Below are 18,619 nucleotides of genomic sequence, written 5' to 3' on the forward strand. Positions count from 1 at the left end.
TTCATCCTAGTAGCAATTGACTACTTCACCAAATGGGTAGAAGCGGCTTCCTACACCGCTCTCACGGCCAAAAATGTAGCCAAGTTCATACAAAATAACATCATCTGCCGATATGGTTGCCCACATGAGATCATCAGCGATAATGGGTCCCACTTCCAAGCCGAAACCGAACAGTTGCTAGCCAAGTACAAGATCAAGCATCATCACTCATCGCCCTATAGACCACAGACTAACGGCGCGGTAGAAGCGGCTAACAAGAACGTCGTCACAATCCTCAAGAAAATGACCGACAATTATAGAGATTGGCCAAGCAAAATACCCTTCGCTTTGTGGGGGTATCGAACATCCGTCAGGACGCCCACTGGGGCTACTCCTTTCTATTTGACTTACGGCATGGAAGCCGTACAACCAGTCGAGCTAGAAATACCATCCTTGCGCATCCTACTAGAGAGTCGAGATCAAGCCGATTGGAAGAAAGATAGATACGAAGAACTCATCCTCTTGGATGAACGTAGGCTTCGTGCCTTACATAATGTCCAAACATATCAAGCACGTATCAAACGAGCTTTCAACAAAAGGGTTAGGCCAAGAAACATCAAAGAAGGAGATTTGGTTCTCAAATCGGTCGAGCTCTTTACCGTCGACCCAAGGGGAAAATTCAAACCTAATCGGGCCGGACCATATCTAGTCAAATCCATACTCCCAGGGGTGCGGTTAGAATCACAGACCTAGATGGGAATGAGTTTTCAAACCCCACAAATCTCGACCAATCAAGCGATACTATGCCTAGGATAGAACAGAAACGCGCCTCGCGTAAACCCGCGTGTCGCTCTTGCGGCACTAAATAAGCGGCCCCTGGCCCTTTTGAATGTCACTATGCTCTTGCATTTTGGTAAACTTGTCATCCTCGTATCATCAAACAAACTAAATTCGCACCTCCAGAGTAAGCAAAAGCTCATGCTTATTTTCTATGTTCATTACGAGCTCTTGCTTCGAACAATTATTCTTTTACATTTACTCGAACTACGCGCAAGGGTTTGATTTCACTTTTAAGTGAATACGTAGGCAATCCTTCACGGGATTCAACCCACCATTTTATTTAAAATGTAAATAGAAGGACATTTGCATTGCATTTGAAATTCGACAAGAATAATTAAAGAAAATCACAACGGTTTCGTAACCACTTAGCCTTTTGTATTTCATTCAATTTCTAATAATAATAATACGACAAATAATAAAAATCGACTAGGCTAGGATCCTAAAAATCCCTCCTTTTATTACAACAATAATAAATAATAATCAAATAATAATAATAAGACTTGGGCTATTCCTCCATCTTTCCCTTGCCTTTGTCGTTCTTGTCATATTTCTTATCACGACCTCGAGCCGGGCGCTCCTGCACCACTTCAGACCTAATCACCAACGGTCTTTCTCGAGGCCTGACTCTCCCGTTCTTGCCAACCACCACCTCTGCGACAGGAGTAGTCTTCGATTTCTTCGAAGGATGAATGACTTGGAACCCGGCTTCCTCTTCTCCTTCAGTCAGATGCTTCTCCTTCTCTTTCTCTCCCTCGCGTACTTTGTAGTCAACGGGCTCGCGCTTCCTCAGTCTTTCGCGCTCTTCCGAAGTTGCGGCCTTCCTCCACCTCAGATAAGAATCCGACACCCACAAGGCATTGGAGGAGAAGCTCAAGAACCACATATTTCTTTGGGCCCATTTCATAGCCCACTCTCTTCGGCTCTCTGTAGTAAGCGCCATAGCAGTCTGCGGAACGGTGTCAAGCCTGGGAATCATCTGCTTCAACCCGACTTGCCTCATCAATCTCTCAGGGAAGATGCATACCATGAACTCCAATCCAGGGATGCGCACGGACCTAGTAGGATCCAAAGAAGACACTCCAGAGACGGACTTGAGGTGCCACCACGGTACAACCCACCTGATCAAAGGGCCATCATCAGTCTTCAGCTTGTTCTTCCAATAATCGCAGACCCGGGTAAAATCCACCATGTACAGCCGTGTCCTCATCGAAATCATACGGGCATGATAGGAAAGTGCATGAACTGGGGGCTCGAGCAATCGGAGACGTTCCATAAGCCAAACCTACCAAAACAGGTATTAGACACCCAAAAAAAAAAAAAAAAAAAAAAAAAAAAAAAAAAAAAAAAAAAAAAAAAAAAAAAAAAAAAAAAAAAAAAAAAAAAAAAAAAAAAAAAAAAAAAAGAAAAAAAAAAAAAGAGAAAAAAGGAGGGTGTCTTTTTACCTGTAAGATGACGGGACTCCCCAAAAATGGAAGATCGCGGTTGGATTTCCTATTATCCAAGCCCAAGATAATCTCCCCTAAGCACAAGCAAGCTGGGCTCCTGCGCAGCTCCATTTGCTCAACGAGACCCAATAGGCGGGGATCACCTCTCAAATCTTCATCAACATGTCCCTGAAAGACGTAAACGTGAAGCAAACAGAAGCCAAATGCTCTCCTTCTAGCGACATAAGAGACAGTAGGGTCGGCCCTGTTGATGAATCGATCCATAAAGTCCAGCATCCGCACGCCTTTCGAAGTAACAAGACGATCTACCTCAAGCCTAGTAAGTCCAAGCAAATCTCTAAACTTGCTCTTATACCCTTGTGAAGTGGAAGGGATGGCAGGTAGATGTTCGGGGTCCCACCCGCCAATAGCAGCAATTTCCTCCGGAAAAGGACAAATATCACCTCCTGGGAACGCGAAAACATGATAATTTGGATCCCAATAATCAAGACATGCATCTAAGAACGGTTTTACTACCTTAATGAGTTTCAAACTCAACAAAGACCCAAGGTTGTAAGCACCCATGTCATGTTTCTCAATATTCGAAAACTCGTTAGTCCATTCCTTCAAGCGAATTTCTAGGGTATTCATGATGATAATTTTCTCTTGAAAATTTATGGGGAGTTTTATATGTGAATCGACGAAGAAGAGAAGGAAGAATCGTATGATTTAAAGCTTCATCGACGCTTCTATTTATACTAATTCTTTGTTTCCAAAAATGTCGAACCGACCTACTTGGGAACAAAGGCGCACGGACTTTCGCGCCTCTTCAAAGGGACGCAGCTCTTGCTGCGCCTCTTCCCTAGCATCACTTCTGTGATTTCCGCGTTTGGATCTTTCCTAATTCTATAACCGAATAATTTCCTATTCCTACGGGATTTTATTTTGGTAAATCCGCGAAATTTACCATGCTCCAGGTTTCCTTGATCCATGAACGCGCATTTCGAGGCGACGTCGGCATTTTCGGCCATTTTTTCTCACACTTTTATATTTAGTTTTCATTTTAATTCCTTTCTTTGATTCTTTTCTTTTTCATTTTCACTTTTATTTAATCATTTCACTTCTATTTTCTTCATTTTCTAACTTATATATTTCTTTTTTCTTTTTTTGCGGGGGTAACCCTCCCTATCGTCCGGTCATTTCCGACAAAATTTTTTTGCATTTTTGCATTTTCGCGTCCTTTTCGAGTCTCATTTTGCACCAATTAAAGGCCTTATGCGTATATAAAAATGTAAATGAATGTGTTTTTCTATGTGAATTTCGGCAGCATGACGGTGCAAACCGTTGTCTACCAAACTTGTCCAAAAGCTAACCTGCAGATACAAACAACACAACCCAGCAGCAAAAGGCACTCAGGCCATCGTATATACAACAAAAAAGCAAATGTACGAGCAAACTGGGGGGGCTTCGCCCCAAACAAATCCAGATGTGCAAACTGGGGGCTTCGCCCCAGACAAATCCAAGTCTAAACAAACTGGGGGCTTCGCCCCAAACAAGTCCAAAAATGTCCAAAATCAAGACTACAAAGACCACGCAGATTACTGCTGAGCACCCTCCAACTCGGCAACCCTCGCCATAAGAGTGGCAATCTCGGCGTCCCGAAACTCGAGCTCCCTCGACAAACGAGCCGTCTCCTCCCGGGACTGGGCTAACTCTCGCTCCAGCTCACGATCGGCCTGAGAACAGCAACAAGTTGGCTCATGTCAACCAATTCAAACAAAACTGGAAATCAAAAAGTCAAAAGAGATCAAGCAAGGTTCATACCTGACGACCTCGACCGCCGACAAGTGCCTCGATGGCCGTAGCTCGTAGCCGGTTGGCCACCCTCCATAGTGCCACGAACCGAGATGGCGCAACCTGCGTTTCAAAAGCTTCTCAGTAAACTGAACAAGTTTAATCAAATGTGTTCTTACACAAAAAAAAACTATGCAAAGTAAAAGCTCACCCTCCGAATCAGATGCTGCCAGTCGTCTAGGCCAGCATCCGTCACAGCCACGTCAAAATCACGCAACTCGGAGATCGTCGTCCTCCCGGTCGCGTCGGTGTACTCGAGGGTCTCGGGATACACTGGGGGCTCGATGCCCGCCGTCTCAACCTCCTGCAAAGACAAGTAAGCTTTCATTAATCGATGATCCTTCATCGTAATTCCCGAAGCCAATCAAAGAGAAATAAAAGGATACTCACCACTACCGGCCAGTACGCCAACCTCCCATAAAGGAACGCCGAGTAGTCCTCACCAGGCAGAAGGAGGTCATCGCCACTGGCACCAGCCAAGTCTGCCTCCCTCTCAGCCTCAGAAGGCTCCCTGAACATCGTCCTCGGAGGGTCAATAGGAACCGTCAATGCACCCCGAGAGCACTGACGAGCCAAACGCTCGCCTAAGTACCACACAGGACCCATCGACGTCCACAACAACAGCCGACTCGGGCTCCTAGGTCGAAGGACCTCAGCAACAAAAGGAGGTGCCTCGGCATACTCCGCCCAAGGTCTGGGCACCCACTGTGACAAGATAAAGACAGAGATCATTCCTATGATCAGATGAAGGGAAAGAAGTATAAATGCATACAAACGGGATACTCACGCTGCTCAGCTGAAGGGCGTTCACATCCCGCCGGTAGACATTGTGAGAAGAACGCTTGCTCTTCGTCCGGCACATGACCCAATCCCTCACCACGGGATAGGCCCTCTCCAGCGGCTCCGTCCTCTTGGGCGCGAGGCCCGGGAAGTAAGAGTACACCCACGCCTGTAAAACGGGATAACCAATGACGATCTTTCGATCTTTGATAAAAGAAAGGAATTTATTTTGGTCCAAAGGAAGGTTCATACCTCCAACAGTAGCCCAGGTCCGACAGCGCCAGGAGAAGTCCCCTTCTCCATCAACTCCGGACGAACCATGGCCCTCATGAAGCGGATGAGGACCGCAAAACCAGCGGTGACCCAGTCCCAACGCCCTAGGGAGCTCAGGTCAGCAAGAAAGGGAAGAAGCTTCGTCGACAGCCTCTCACCCTTGTCTCCGAGGTAAATCGAAGACAAGAACCACCAAAGCCACAGACGAGCCCCTCTCGCTTCACCTGACAAGGAGGAGGAGCCGTCTCCCTCCCATCGATCACCACCGATACCGGGGTCTTCCCCGCAAAGTAATCTCGAACATAGGTACTGGGTACCAAACCCAAGACCGCAACAGCCTTCGGCGACAGGTTCCACCGATCAACCTCCTCGCCTCGGCCGAATCCGCTCTCATGCCGTCTCCGCCACACCATCTCCTCGATCCCGCACGGCAGACGGAAGTCATGCCGTAATCCTCCAAGGTGACTCCCACCTCACCAAAAGGCAGGTGAAACGTGGAAGTCGTATCCCAAAATCGATCCAGGAAAGCGCGGACCAGGCTAAGGTTGGCCCGCAACTTCCTCTTCACGATATCCCTCCAGACCTGAACCAGAGGACCGAACGCTCCACGCTCAATCATGGCCCTCTCCTCCTCCGACAGCCGCTCGTAGTGCTCCATCGCCGTCGTGTACCCCGAGAACGACCGGATATTCCCGGCCTCCTATTATGATTCGAAATAAAGCTATCTTTAGTTCTGAAGTGAATTTGAAGGAAATTTGAACGAAAAACAGAAAGAGGATAAGTAATGAGTTAGGGAATTCCTATTTACCAAGCTCTTCACCGTCCTGTAGGACAAGTGACCCTCTGCAGCCCACACAAGGTGTCTACTCTCCCAAGTCTCAGCCCATGCGGGAGCTCCTCTCAGCTGACGACCCCCTCGTCCGAGGTGGGCCCGTCGCGAAATCTCCTCCTCATCAGCAACCTCCTCCTCAGGAACCTCGTCTGCAGCAGCCATCACCGCGTCGGTGAAAGTCTGCTCCAAAGCCTCCTCAATCGTACTGGCGTCAACCTCCATGGGAGTCCTCCCGGAAGTGGAAGCATCATCGCCTGCAACATTAAAGCAAGTCCAGGCCGCATCACGTGATGACAAGCCTTTGTTAAGTAGCTATTTCAAGCCTTCAAGGCCCGGAAGTCGCCCATTTCTGGCCATCCTTGGCCATATTCTCACCAATTCAACCACTCATGTGACAAGTTGGGTCAAGTCAAGTCAAAGTCAAAGCCTAGTTCCGGGTTCGAGTCGAAAATTGGCAAAGATTTCGCTATAATGGCGGTTATGCCCTAGAAAGGTGCCCTGCAAAAGTTGTCACCAACCAAAATTCCGAGATGACAGGAAGTTTACCCGTCACCCAAGGGTCCCAAATATCAAGTTTCATCACAAATGGGCAATTCTAAGGCCATTTTCGAAGCCATTTTCGATCTAGCTGTGAAACCGTCTCAAAAATTCGCTCAAGGGCTCAAAACTTGATGAAAATTCAAAGTGAATACATGGTTATGTTCCTAACATTGCCTACTATCCATTTCTAGCATCAATTTGGCAAAGCAAATCCATTTGGGGGAAAAGCCCCAAATTTTCGAGTAAAAGGGTCGAAAACCCTAATGTTTGCGGCTCAAAATTCGACAAATACGGGTGATTAACGCAAGATTAAAACACATACCTCGATTAGTCATATTCCAAGCAAGCTTTTGAATCTAACCTTGACGGAAATGGTGAAGATTTGAGAGAGAAATTGAAAAATTTGTGTTTCGAAATAATGAGATAAAACCCTCTGATTTCGCGTTTTTACGCAAGAATTGTCAAATTGGGGAAAGGACGCAGCAGGCGCTGCGCCTCTTCCAAGAGACGCAGCTCTTGCTGCGCCTCTTCCTTTTGTTCCCTATTTACGAATTTTCGAAAATTCGTTATGAGTTCGTTATTTGTGGGCCCATCTTTGGTGCGCCTCTTCCTCGATGACATTTTGTATCATTTTGGTCCGTTTCGACGATTTTTCTTCGTTTCGGCCCGCATTTTATCCAGCGCGACAATATTTTGCAGTATCGTCCAAATTCATTTTATCCCTCGCAGCAGTATTTTGCAGTACTGCTCATTTTGTTTCGGCGCAGTGGTATTTTGCAGTACCGCTCACTTAAGACCTTCTTCCCCGACGATCAAGATGTCCCTAATCGTCGGTGTATTCCCCAACGAGAGTTTGTTTGAGACCAACGCAAGCAAATTCAACTTCAACCTCAAGTTTTCTTGCCTGAGTTCGCTTGAGACCAACGCAAGCGGATTCCCCCAGCGATTTCTACCGACGTCCTGCCGCTTTCAACATTTCTTGTTTCCCGCGAAGTTCGATTAAGTCTCGGTATGGTCTCTTCTTATGGTCTGGCGAGCTTCCTTACGTAGTCTAATGGACTTTAAACGACCCTCCCGATAGTCGACAGACTCTAAAATATTCCCGACGACAGGTCCTTGGCTCAGACCCCTTGAGCCGCCTCGCGTCGCCATAGTCGTCAGGTTGTAATCTTCGATTGACCTGATGGCTATACTTTGACTTTCGCCTTGTCCAAGCCTCAGTCAAAGTGGGGGCTCTGTAGACACCTCGTTTCTGCACCCCTCGCAAACCACCCGGTGATGATTGGGCCGCATGTTTGGTTCGCGGAACGATTAGTGACAGTTCGTAAGATTATCGTCAAGTGATTGCTCAAAAATTAATGTCAGCCTCTTAGTTGTCATCCACGTCCCGATACGGTCGTTTTGACAGTAATTAGAGTACATTCGGAGTCCGGGTCAAAAACCGTCTCCATTTTCTGATAGCTGTAAAATCCCGAGTCAGAATGTTGGAATGTTAGGATATTTCTATTCCATATTTCTCAAATTTTATCTTTTGGCAAATAATATCCCGTAATATTCAAAAGATAATCGAATTAAATCCGTCCTACCATAACTAAAACACGGAAATCTTTCTTAAACGGAGGAAACCTCCACGGGAATAGACGCAAGCAGTCGCTGCGCCTCTTCAAGAGACGCAGTGGCTGCCGCGCCTCTTCCCGTGCCCTTCTTTGCATGATTTACGTATCTTTTTATATCTTTCCGAGATTCACTTCCAAAGAGTCTCCGAAACCCTATTCCTCCGTGTGATTAGTATAAATAGGAGCTTCGTTCCTCATATTTCTCACGCGAGTGTCCGCCCTTCTCTTCTCCCTTTGCATTCTAGACTTTGTTCTTACTAATTGGCGCCTACGTGCTTGAACATTCGACCACGTAAGCTCGGATCTTTCCGGGTACCAGCCTCTCCGTTGCATGACCGACCAATTTGACCACTACACTTAATCAATCTAATTAATCAATTTGTTCAATCGTTTTCCTCTTACGAGGGCACTCTTTCCTTGCATTCGCGTCGAGCATCACTAATCGATATTCTTAGTTCTTCTCGTTTCACAACATGTAAGTCCGAGGGTGTATAATTCTCTTTATTTATTGTATTTTGTTTATCGCATAACAATTGTAAGATTTATGTCGAACACACCATTAAAACCGATTTCTAAAAACCGTCTTTAAAACCTTTTTTTACGGATTTCCAAGAGATGAGACGAAGAGAAAAGACGCAAAGAATCGCCGCGCCTCTTGAAGGAGCGCGCAGACGCGCGCCTCTTCGTGAGGGCCGCAGTTCCCGCTTCTTTTCTTCTTCTCCGTCCTCTCGTAATTCGTGTTTGTGTTTGTTTTATTTGTTTCTTTTTGTTCATTAATTCGTTCATCATAATAACATATCAATTCACATGTATATAATTGTTCATCCATCATTCATATGTAAATAACATGCTAATCACTTTCATCCGAGTAATTATTGTCGTAATCAATCATTAAATTAACAATTGACATTAACGGTTTGCAGTTCCGGCTTCACAGCCAGAACTCACCCTTGGAACAGACGCAGCAGAATCGCCGCGCCTCTTCCAAAGGGCGCGTTCGCTCTGCTTTGTTCCAGGATGAGTTCTGTCTCTGAACTCCTTTTCTGCCTTGACGTAGTTTAATTAGTTTACGTATTAATCAACCAATATCCGTAATATCGCTAATTCCTGGTCGTTGGTTTATTTAATTCTTTCTTTTATTTCTTTTATTCCTTTTTCTCAAACCATCCGTTTTAAAGGTGTTTTCGACATAAATCGCCTTTTCCATTGTAATTATTGTAATTTTCTATCATTGTAATCTTTATTGTATTCCATTTATCATTTGTATGTTTCCACACGTAAATCAATATTAAATCCCGACTTCGATATCAATTGTTTGCTAATTACGTGTTCACCGACTTAGTCTAATTCACATGTTAGGATTAATTTATTGGATGTTGCATAGCATGCATATAGCCGACGATATATCGAGTGCGAATAAACTCCCTAATCATTAGTAGAGGCCGCTATCGAGGCGGGCGGGATTAGGTGTTCGATCAAAAGAGCTTCCTAATACGTACCCTCACCCCTTACTCCAGATCTCCGTGAGCACCCGTGTTCATTGGCATCCACGAGAGTCATTCTAGACATAGAATGCTAAGGGTAACGATTGCTTAGTGTTCATGTCACTACTTTGTGTCCTGACATGACACGAGGTATTCGAACGGTTCCAATTTCCCATAAAAATTGGTGGCGACTCCTTACAAAATGCAAACGCTTGTTTTCGAGCCCCTTCGTCCCAAGCGCCCCCGTGGGCGGCCCGCTGTCCACAGGGAGGTGCAGAAACGAGGTGTCTACAGAGCCCCCACTTTGATTGAGGCTTGGACAAGGCGAAAGTCAAAGTATAGCCATCAGGTCAATCGAAGATTACAACCTGACGACTATGGCGACGCGAGGCGGTTCAAGGGGTCTGAACCAAGGACCTGTCGTCGGGAACATTTTAGAGTCTGTCGACTATCGGGGAGGGTCGTTTAAAGTCCATTAGACTACTTAAGGAAGCTCGCCAGCCATAAGAAGAGACCATACCTGAGACTTCTTCCTCGAGATGCTTCCGGAGTTTGCATAGGAGCTAAGGTTTGGGCTTGGGAGCTAAGGGTAAGACCTAAAAGATATATAAGGATTGGTGCTAGGGTGTGGGACCCTAAAGGAAAGCATCGACGGGAAGGAGGTCAAATATAAGTTCAACCTAGAGGTAATTAAGTTTTGGGTATAGGAACTTCTGGAGAGCGACACCTTGTCGGACTCCGCGGGGAAACAAGAAATATTGAAAGCAGCAGGACGTCGGTAGAAACTGCTGGGGAACCCGCTTGCGTTGGTCTCAAGCGAACTCTTGCTGGGGAAATATTGACGACTAGGAACATCTTGATCGTCGTGAGAGGAATCTTGAGTGAGCAAAAGATCGCAAAATACTCTCTTTTGGGACAAAATAAACTGAGCAATACTGCAAAATACTGCTGCGCGGGATAAGATGAATTTGGGACAATACTGCAAAATACTGTCGCGCCGGGTAAAATGAATCTGGACAATACTGCAAAATACTGTCGCGCTGGGTAAAACGTGGACCGGAACGAAAGAAGATCGTCGAAACGGACCAAAAGAATATAATAGCGTTGAAGAAGAGGCGCACCAAAGATGGGCCCACTAATAACGAACTCATAACGAATTTTTGAAAATTCGTATGGAGGGGACACCAGGAAGAGCGCAAAGAAGAGCTGCGTCTCTTGGAAGAGGCGCAGCCCGCCGCGTCTTTTCCCCAATTTGGCAATTTCCGCGTAAAAACGCGAAATCAGAAGGTTTATTCTTCATTATTTCGAAACTCAATTCTTTCAATTCCTCTCTCAAATCTTCACCATTTCCGTCGAGGTTGGATTCAAAAGCTTGCTTTAAACATGACTAATCGAGGTATGTGTCTTAATCTTGCATTAATCATCCGTATTTGTCGAATTTTGAGCCGCAAGAGTTAGGGTTTTCGACCCTTTTGATCGAAAATTTGGGGCTTTTCCCCCAAATGAATTTGCTTTGCCAAATTGATGCTAGAAATGGATAGTAGGCAATGTTAGGAACATAACCATGTGTTCACTTTGAATTTTCATCGAGTTTTGAGCCCTTGAGCGAATTTTGAGACGGTTTTACAGCTGAACCGTAAATTGCTTCGAAAATAGCCTTAGGATTGTCCATTGGCGATGAAATTTGATATTTGGGATCCTTGGATGATGGGTAAACTTCCTGTCATCTCGAAATTTTGGTTTGTGACAACTTTTTCAGGGCACCTTTCTAGGGCATAATCGCCGTTATAACGAAATGCTGCCGAATTTTTGACTTGAGCCCAGAACTAGGCTTTGACTTGGACTTGACTTGACCCAATTTATCACACGAGTGACTGGGTTAGCGGGGATATGGCCAAGGATGGCCAGAAAGGACAGTTTTCAGGGCTCCGGAGGCTCGAAAAAACTCCTTAACAAAGGCTCGTCGTCATGTGACGCGGCCTACATTTACTTTAATGTTGCAGGTGATGAGGCTTCTACTTCTGGGAGGACTCCCATGGAGATAGACGCTGCTGTTGTTGAGGCTTTGGAGCAGGTCTTCACCGATGCGGTGATGGCTACTGGAGGCGAGGCTCATGAGGAGGAGGCCGTCGAGGAGGAGGAGGAGGCCCCGAGACGGGCCAACGTCAGGCAGAGAGGTCGTCAGCTGAGGGGAGCTCCTGCGTGGGCTGAGACTTGGGAGAGTAGGCACCTCGTGTGGGCTGCAGAGGGTCACCTGTCCTACAGGACGGTGAAGAGCTTGGTAAATAAGAATTCACTGCTCATCACCTATTCTCTTTCATTCTTTTTTGTCCAAATTTCTTGCAAATTTCATTCAAAACTAAAGATAGCCTTGTTTCAAATCATAATAGGAGGCCGGGAACATCAGGTCGTTCTCGGGTTACACGACAGCGATGGAGCACTACGAGCGGCTGTCGGCGGAGGAGAGGGCCATGATCGAGCGTGGAGCGTTTGGTCCTCTCGGTTCGTGTCCGGAGGGATATCGTGAAGAGGAAGTTGCGGGCTAACCTTAGCCCGGTCCGCGCTTTCTTGGATCGATTCTGGGATACGACTTCCACGTTTCACCTGCCTTTTGGTGAGGTGGGAGTTACTCGGGAGGATTACGGCATGATTTACGGTTTGCCGTGTGGGACCGAGGAGATGGTGTGGCCGAGAGGCGCCATGAGAGCGGATTCGGCCGAGGCGAGGAGGTTGATCGGCTGGAACTTGTCGCCGAAGGTCTGTTGCGATCTTGCCGGGCTTGGTACCCGCACCTACGTCCGAGACTACTTTATGGGAAGACCCGGAGCGGTGACGATTGATGGGAGGGACTCGCTCCTCCTCCTTGTACTGGTGAGCGCAGAGCTCGTCGTGGCTTTGGTGGTTCTTGTCTTCGATTTACCTCGGAGACAAGAGCGAGAGGCTATCGACGAAGCTTCTTCCCTTCCTTTCGACCGAGTTCCCTAGGGCGTTGGGACCGGGTCACCGCTTGGTTTTGCGGTCCTCATCCGCTTCATGAGGGCCATGGTTCGTCGGGAGTTGATGGAGAAGGGGACTTCTCCGCCGCGTCGGACTCGGACTATCGTTGGAGGTACGAACCTTCCTTTAGACCAAAATAAATTCTTTTCTTTGTTGAATCGCGAAAGATCGTCATTGATTATCTTGTTTTGTAGGCATGGGTGTACTCCTACTTCCCGAGCTTCACGCCCAAGAGGACAGAGCCGTTGGAGAAGGCCTATCCCGTAGTGAGGGATTGGGTGATGTGCAGGACGAAGAGCAAGCGCTCTTCTCACAATGTCTATCGGCGGGATGTGAACGCCCTTCCCTTGGCACGTGAGTATCTCACTTGTATGTGCATCTCTTGTACTTTGCTTCTATTTGATCATAGGAATGATCTTTGCCTTTATATTGTCGCAGTGGGTGCCCAGACCTTGGGCGGAGTACGCTGGAGCGCCTCCTTTTGTCGCTGAGGTCCTTCGACCTAGGAGCCCGAGTCTTTCTTGTTGTGGACGTCGATGGGTCTGTGTGGTATCCGGGCGAGCGTTTGGCTCGTCGGTGCTCTCGGGCGCGTTGACGGTTCCCATTGACCCTCCGAGGACGATGTTTAGGAGCCTTCGAGGCCGAGAGGAGGCGGACTGGGCCGGTGCCGGTGGCGACGACCTTCTTATGCCTGGCGAGGACTACTCAGCATTCCTTTACGGGAGGTTGGCGTACTGGCCAGTAGTAGTGAGTATCCTTTACTTTTCTTGATTTGATTTCGAGAGTTATGATGAAAGATCATCGATTAATGAGAGCTATTTGTCTTCGCAGGAGGTTGAGGCGGCGGGCATCGAGCCCCCAGTGTACCCCGAGACTCTTGAGTACACTGACGCGACTGGGAGGACGACGATCTCCGAGTTGCGTGACTTTGACGTAGCTGTGACGGATCCTTGGCCTAGCGACTGGCAACATCTGATTCGGAGGGTGAGCCTCCAGCTTATATACCTTTCGTGTAAGAACACATTTGATTGAACTTGTTCACTTTACTGAGAATTTCTTTTGAAATGCAGGTCGCGCCATCCCGGTTTGTGGCACTATGGAGGGTGGCCAACCGGCTACGAGCTACCGCCATCGAGGCACTTGTCGGTGGTCGAGATCGTCAGGTATGAACCTCATTTGATTTCTCTTGATATTTGGTTTTTCAGTTTTGTTTGAATTGATTGACATGAGCCAATTTCTTGTTGTCCACAGGTCGGTCGTGAGTCTGGAGCGGGAGTTGACCCGGTCTCGGGAGGAGACGGCTCGCTTGTCGAGGGAGCTCGAGTTTCGGGACGCCGAGATTGCCGCTCTTACGGCGAGGGTTCTTGAGTTGGAGGGTGCCCAGCAGAGTCTGCGTAGTTCTTGTAGACTTGATTTTGAACATTTTTGGACTTGTTTGGGGCGCAAGCCCCCGGTTGCCTCGGACTTTGGAACTTGATTCGGGCGCAAGCCCCGATTGTTTTGTACATTTGTATATATGATGGCACGAGTGCCTTTTGCTTTGGGTTGTGTTGCTTGTACCGCAGTTAGTTCTTGAACAGGTTTGGTAGACAACGGTTTACGCCGTCATGCTGCCGAAATTTACATGGAAATCATGCATTTTATACACATATGGTCTTAATTAGCGCAAAAATGAGACTCAAAAGGACAAAAATGCAAAAATGCAAAAAAGCAAAAATTTTGTCGGAAACGACCGGACGGTAGGGAGGGTTACCCCCTAAAAAAAAGAAAAAATAGAAACCTGTAAGTGTAGGAGTGAAAATGTTAGAAAAAATGAAAATAAAAGAAAATTATTTCCTAAGAACGAAATTAAAATGAAATTTATTTCCCAAGAATAAATAAATAAATTAAAATAATAATAAAAGAAAAGGTAAATGTGATAAAAATGGCGAATGTGTCGACGTCGCCTCGAAATGCGTGCCCGCGAAGTTAGGAAACATGAAACATGGTAAACTGCTCATATTTACCAAAATAAAATCCCGTAGGAATAGGAAATTATTCGTTATAGGATTAGGAAAGATCCAAACACGGAGATCACAGGAATCTAGTCCGGGGAAGAGGCGCAGCATGAGCTGCGTACCTTTGAATAGGCGCAGCAGGAGCTGCGCCTGTTCCCAAGCTTGTCTCTTCTGGCGGATTTTTGGAAACAGCGATTAGTATAAATAGAAGCGTCGACGAAGCTTTGAATCATATAATTCTTCCGTCTTTTCTCCGTTAATCCTCATAAAAAACTCCCAAAATAAATTTTCAAGAGAAAATTGTCAGCATGAATACTTTGGAGATCCGCTTGAAGGAATGGACTAATGAATTTTCGAATATTGAGAAGCACGACATGGGTGCTCATAACCTTGGGTCTTTGTTGAGTTTGAAACTCATTAAGGTTGTGAAACCGTTCTTGGATGCTTGTCTAGACTACTGGGACCCAAATTGTCATGTTTTCGCTTTCCCGGGAGGTGATATTTGTCCTTTTCCGGGAGGAAATTGCGCTATTGGTGGGTGGGATCCCGAGCACTTACCTGCTATTCCTTCCACTTCACAAGGGTATAAGACCAAATTCAGAGACTTGCTCGGATTGACTAGACTCGAGGTGGATCGCTTGGTTACCCCGAAAGGCGTGAGAATGCTGGATTTTGTAGACCGATTCATCAACAGAGCCGACCCCACGCTTTCTTATGTTGCTAGGAGGAGAGCATTTGGCTTGTTTCATCGCATGTGTATGTCTTTCATGGACATGTTGATGAAGATTTGCGAGGTGATCCCCGTCTTTTGGGTCTTATCGAGCAAATGGAGTCGCGCAGAGCCCAGCTTGCTTGTGCTTAGGGAGATTATCCCGGGTTTGGATAATAGGAAATCCAACCACGACCTCCCATTTTTGGGGAGTCCCGTTATCTTACAGGTAAAAGACACCTTTTTTTTTTCGTTTTTTTTTTTTTTTTTTTTTTTTTTTTTTTTTTTTTTTTTTTTTTTTTTTGTGGGTGTCTAATTCCTGCTTTTTGGTAGGTTTGGCTTATGGAACGGCTCCGACTACTCGAGCCCCCAGTTCATGCACTTTCCTATCATTCCCGTATGATTGCGATGAGGACGCGGTTGTACATGGTGGACTTCACTCTGTCTGTGACTATTGGAAGAACAAGTCAAGAGTGATGATGGCCCGTTGATTAGGTGGGTCGTACCGTGGTGGCATCTCAAGTCTGTTACTGGAGTGTCTTCTTTGGATCCCACTAGGTCCGTGCGCATTCCGGGATTAGAGTTCATGGTATGCATCTTTCCGGAGAGATTGATGAGGCAGGTTGGTGAAGCGAGACTATCCCGAGGCTTGATACCGTTCATGAGATCGCCGTAGCGCTTACCACCGAGAGCCGAAGAGAGTGGGCCATCAAATGGGCCCAAAGGAACATGTGGTTCTTGAGCTTCTCCGCCAATGCTTTGTGGGTGTCAGATTCCTATCTGAGGTGGAGAAAGGCTGCAACTTCGGAAGAACGCGAGAGACTGAGGAAACGCGAGCCTGTCGACTACAAGGTACGCGAGGGAGAGAAAGAGAAGGAGAAGCATCTGACAGAAGGAGAAGAAGAAGCTGGATTTCAGGTCATTCATCCTTCGAAGAAATCAAAGACTACTCCTGTTGCGGAAATGGTGGTTGGCAAGAATGGAAAAGTCAGGCCTCGAGAAAGACCGTTGGTAATTAGGTCTGAAGTGGTGCAAGAGCGCCCAGCTCGAGGTCGTGACAAGAAGTATGACAAGACTGACAAGGGCAAGGGGAAGATGGAGGAATAGCCCGAGTCTTTATTTATTATTTGATTATTATTATTATTGTTGTAATAAAAAGGAGGGATTTTTAGAATCCTAGCCTATTCTATTTTCTATTATGTAACGTACTATTATTATTAGAAAATGAATGAAATAAAAAAGGTTGAATGGTTAAGAAAACCATTTGTGATTTTCTTTTATTATTCTTGTCGAATTTCAAATGCAATGCAAATGTCCTTCTATTTACATTTTAGGTATATTGGGTTGAATCCGGTGAAGGATTGCCTACGTATTCACTTAAAAAAAGCGAAATCAAACCCTTGCGCGTAGTTCGAGTAAATGTAAAAAAATAATTGTTCGAAGCAAGAGCTTGTAATGAACATAGAAAATAAGCATGAGCTTTTGTTCTCAAGGTGCGAATTCAGTTTATTTGGTGATATGAGGATGACAGTCTTGTCAAGATGCAAGAGCATAGTGACACTTAGCTTATTTCGCTTGGCCGGGGGTCGTTTATTTAGTGCCACAAGAGCGACACATGGGTTTACGCGAGGCACGTTTTTGTCCTATTCTAGGCATAGTATCGTTTCAGTTGGTCAAGGTTTGTGGGGTTCGAAAACTCATTCCCATCTAGGTCTGTGATTCTAACCGCACCCCCTGGGAGTATGGATTTGACTAGGTATGGTCCGGCCCAATTAGGTTTGAATTTTCCCCTTGGGTCGATTGGGTAAAAGAGCTCTAACCGATTTGAGTACTAAGTCTCCTTCTTTGATGTTTCTTGGCCTAACTCTTTTGTTGAATGCTCGTTTGATACGTGCTTGATATGTTTGGACATTATGCAAGGCGCGTAGCCTACGTTCATCCAGGAGGATGAGTTCTTCATACCTATCCCTCTTCCAATCGGCTTCAGGGATTTGGCTTTCGAGTAAAATGCGTAATGATGGTATTTCCAGCTCGACTGGTTGTACGGCCTCCATTCCATAGGTTAAATAGAAAGGAGTAGCCCCAGTGGGCGTCCTAACTGACGTACGATACCCCCATAAAGCAAAGGGTATCTTGCTTGGCCAATCTCTATAGTTGTCGGTCATTTTCTTGAGAATTGTGACAACGTTCTTGTTTGCCGCCTCTACCGCGCCGTTAGTCTGTGGTCTATACGGCGAAGAGTGGTGATGCTTAATCTTGTATTTGGCTAGCAATTGCTCGGTTTCGGCTTGGAAGTGTGACCCATTATCGCTGATGATCTCATGTGGGCAACCATATCGACAGATGATGTTGTTCTGTATGAACTTTGCCACATTTTTGGCCGTGAGAGCAGTGTAGGAAGCCGCTTCTACCCACTTGGTGAAATAATCAATTGCCACTAGAATGAAACAGTGACCTCCTATTCCGGCTGGGGTTATCTTTCCGATTATGTCAATTCCCCATGCGGAGAATGGCCAAGGAGATGTCATCGTGTATAGCAACGAAGGAGGGACGTGTTGTACGTTCCCGAAGATTTGGCAATTGTGGCAGTGTCTCACGTATTTGATGCAATCAGATTCCATTGTGGTCCAATAATACCCTAAACGCGTGATTTTCTTTGCCATCATAGGCCCACTCATGTGAGGACCGCACTCTCCGTCGTGGACTTCTTCCATCACCTTTCGTGCCTGTGAATGATCAAGGCAACGTAGGATTACACCAAGAGGTGTTCTTTTGTATAATTCTCCTTGCATCAGGATGTATTAGGAAGCTAGTAGGCGTATAGCACGTTGTCCCCTTTTGTCCATATCTGGTGGATAGGTACCGTTAAGCTTGAAATTCAGGATCGCTTGGAACCAGGGTTCCTGTGCGATTTCTTCTTCATCGGTGATTTGATGGACGTAAGTGGTTCGATCGTCGTTCAATACACAAAGGCATTTCTACCATGTGGTCCGGCATATTTATCAAAGATGCGAGTTTCGCAAGAGCGTCTGCAAATTGATTTTCCTCCCGAGGTAGGTGTAGGTAGGTTACGTGGTCAAAGAATTGAGCCACTTGGTCTATCCTGGCTTGATAGGGTGCGAGGCTCTCGCTTCGGATTTTCCAGGATCCGTAATTTGATTGATGATCGAGTGATGAATCCCCATGTACCCGGAGGTTTTGATGCCTAAGCTTACTGCCGCTTGAAGTCCAATGAGACAAGCCTCATACTGCAGGCGTTGTTTGTCACCTCGAAGTCGAGTTTGACAAACGATT

At 46.3% G+C, this 18,619-nt stretch overlaps 1 protein-coding gene across 1 annotated transcript; it reads right to left on the minus strand.

Annotated features, from left to right (window-relative positions):
- Nucleotides 1-4,439: 4,439 nt before the first annotated feature.
- LOC141600558 (uncharacterized) lies at nucleotides 4,440-5,224 on the minus strand. Its single transcript, XM_074420801.1, has 3 exons — nucleotides 5,130-5,224; nucleotides 4,885-5,046; nucleotides 4,440-4,802 (listed from the first exon to the last, which is right to left on the minus strand). Exons 1-3 carry the CDS (start codon nucleotides 5,205-5,207, stop codon nucleotides 4,440-4,442), a joined length of 603 nt encoding a protein of 200 aa, XP_074276902.1. The 5' UTR covers nucleotides 5,208-5,224.
- Between the last annotated feature and the right edge of the window lie 13,395 nt (nucleotides 5,225-18,619).

This window comes from Silene latifolia, chromosome 9 (assembly GCF_048544455.1).
Source record: "Silene latifolia isolate original U9 population chromosome 9, ASM4854445v1, whole genome shotgun sequence".
Classification (NCBI taxonomy): Eukaryota; Viridiplantae; Streptophyta; class Magnoliopsida; order Caryophyllales; family Caryophyllaceae; genus Silene; species Silene latifolia.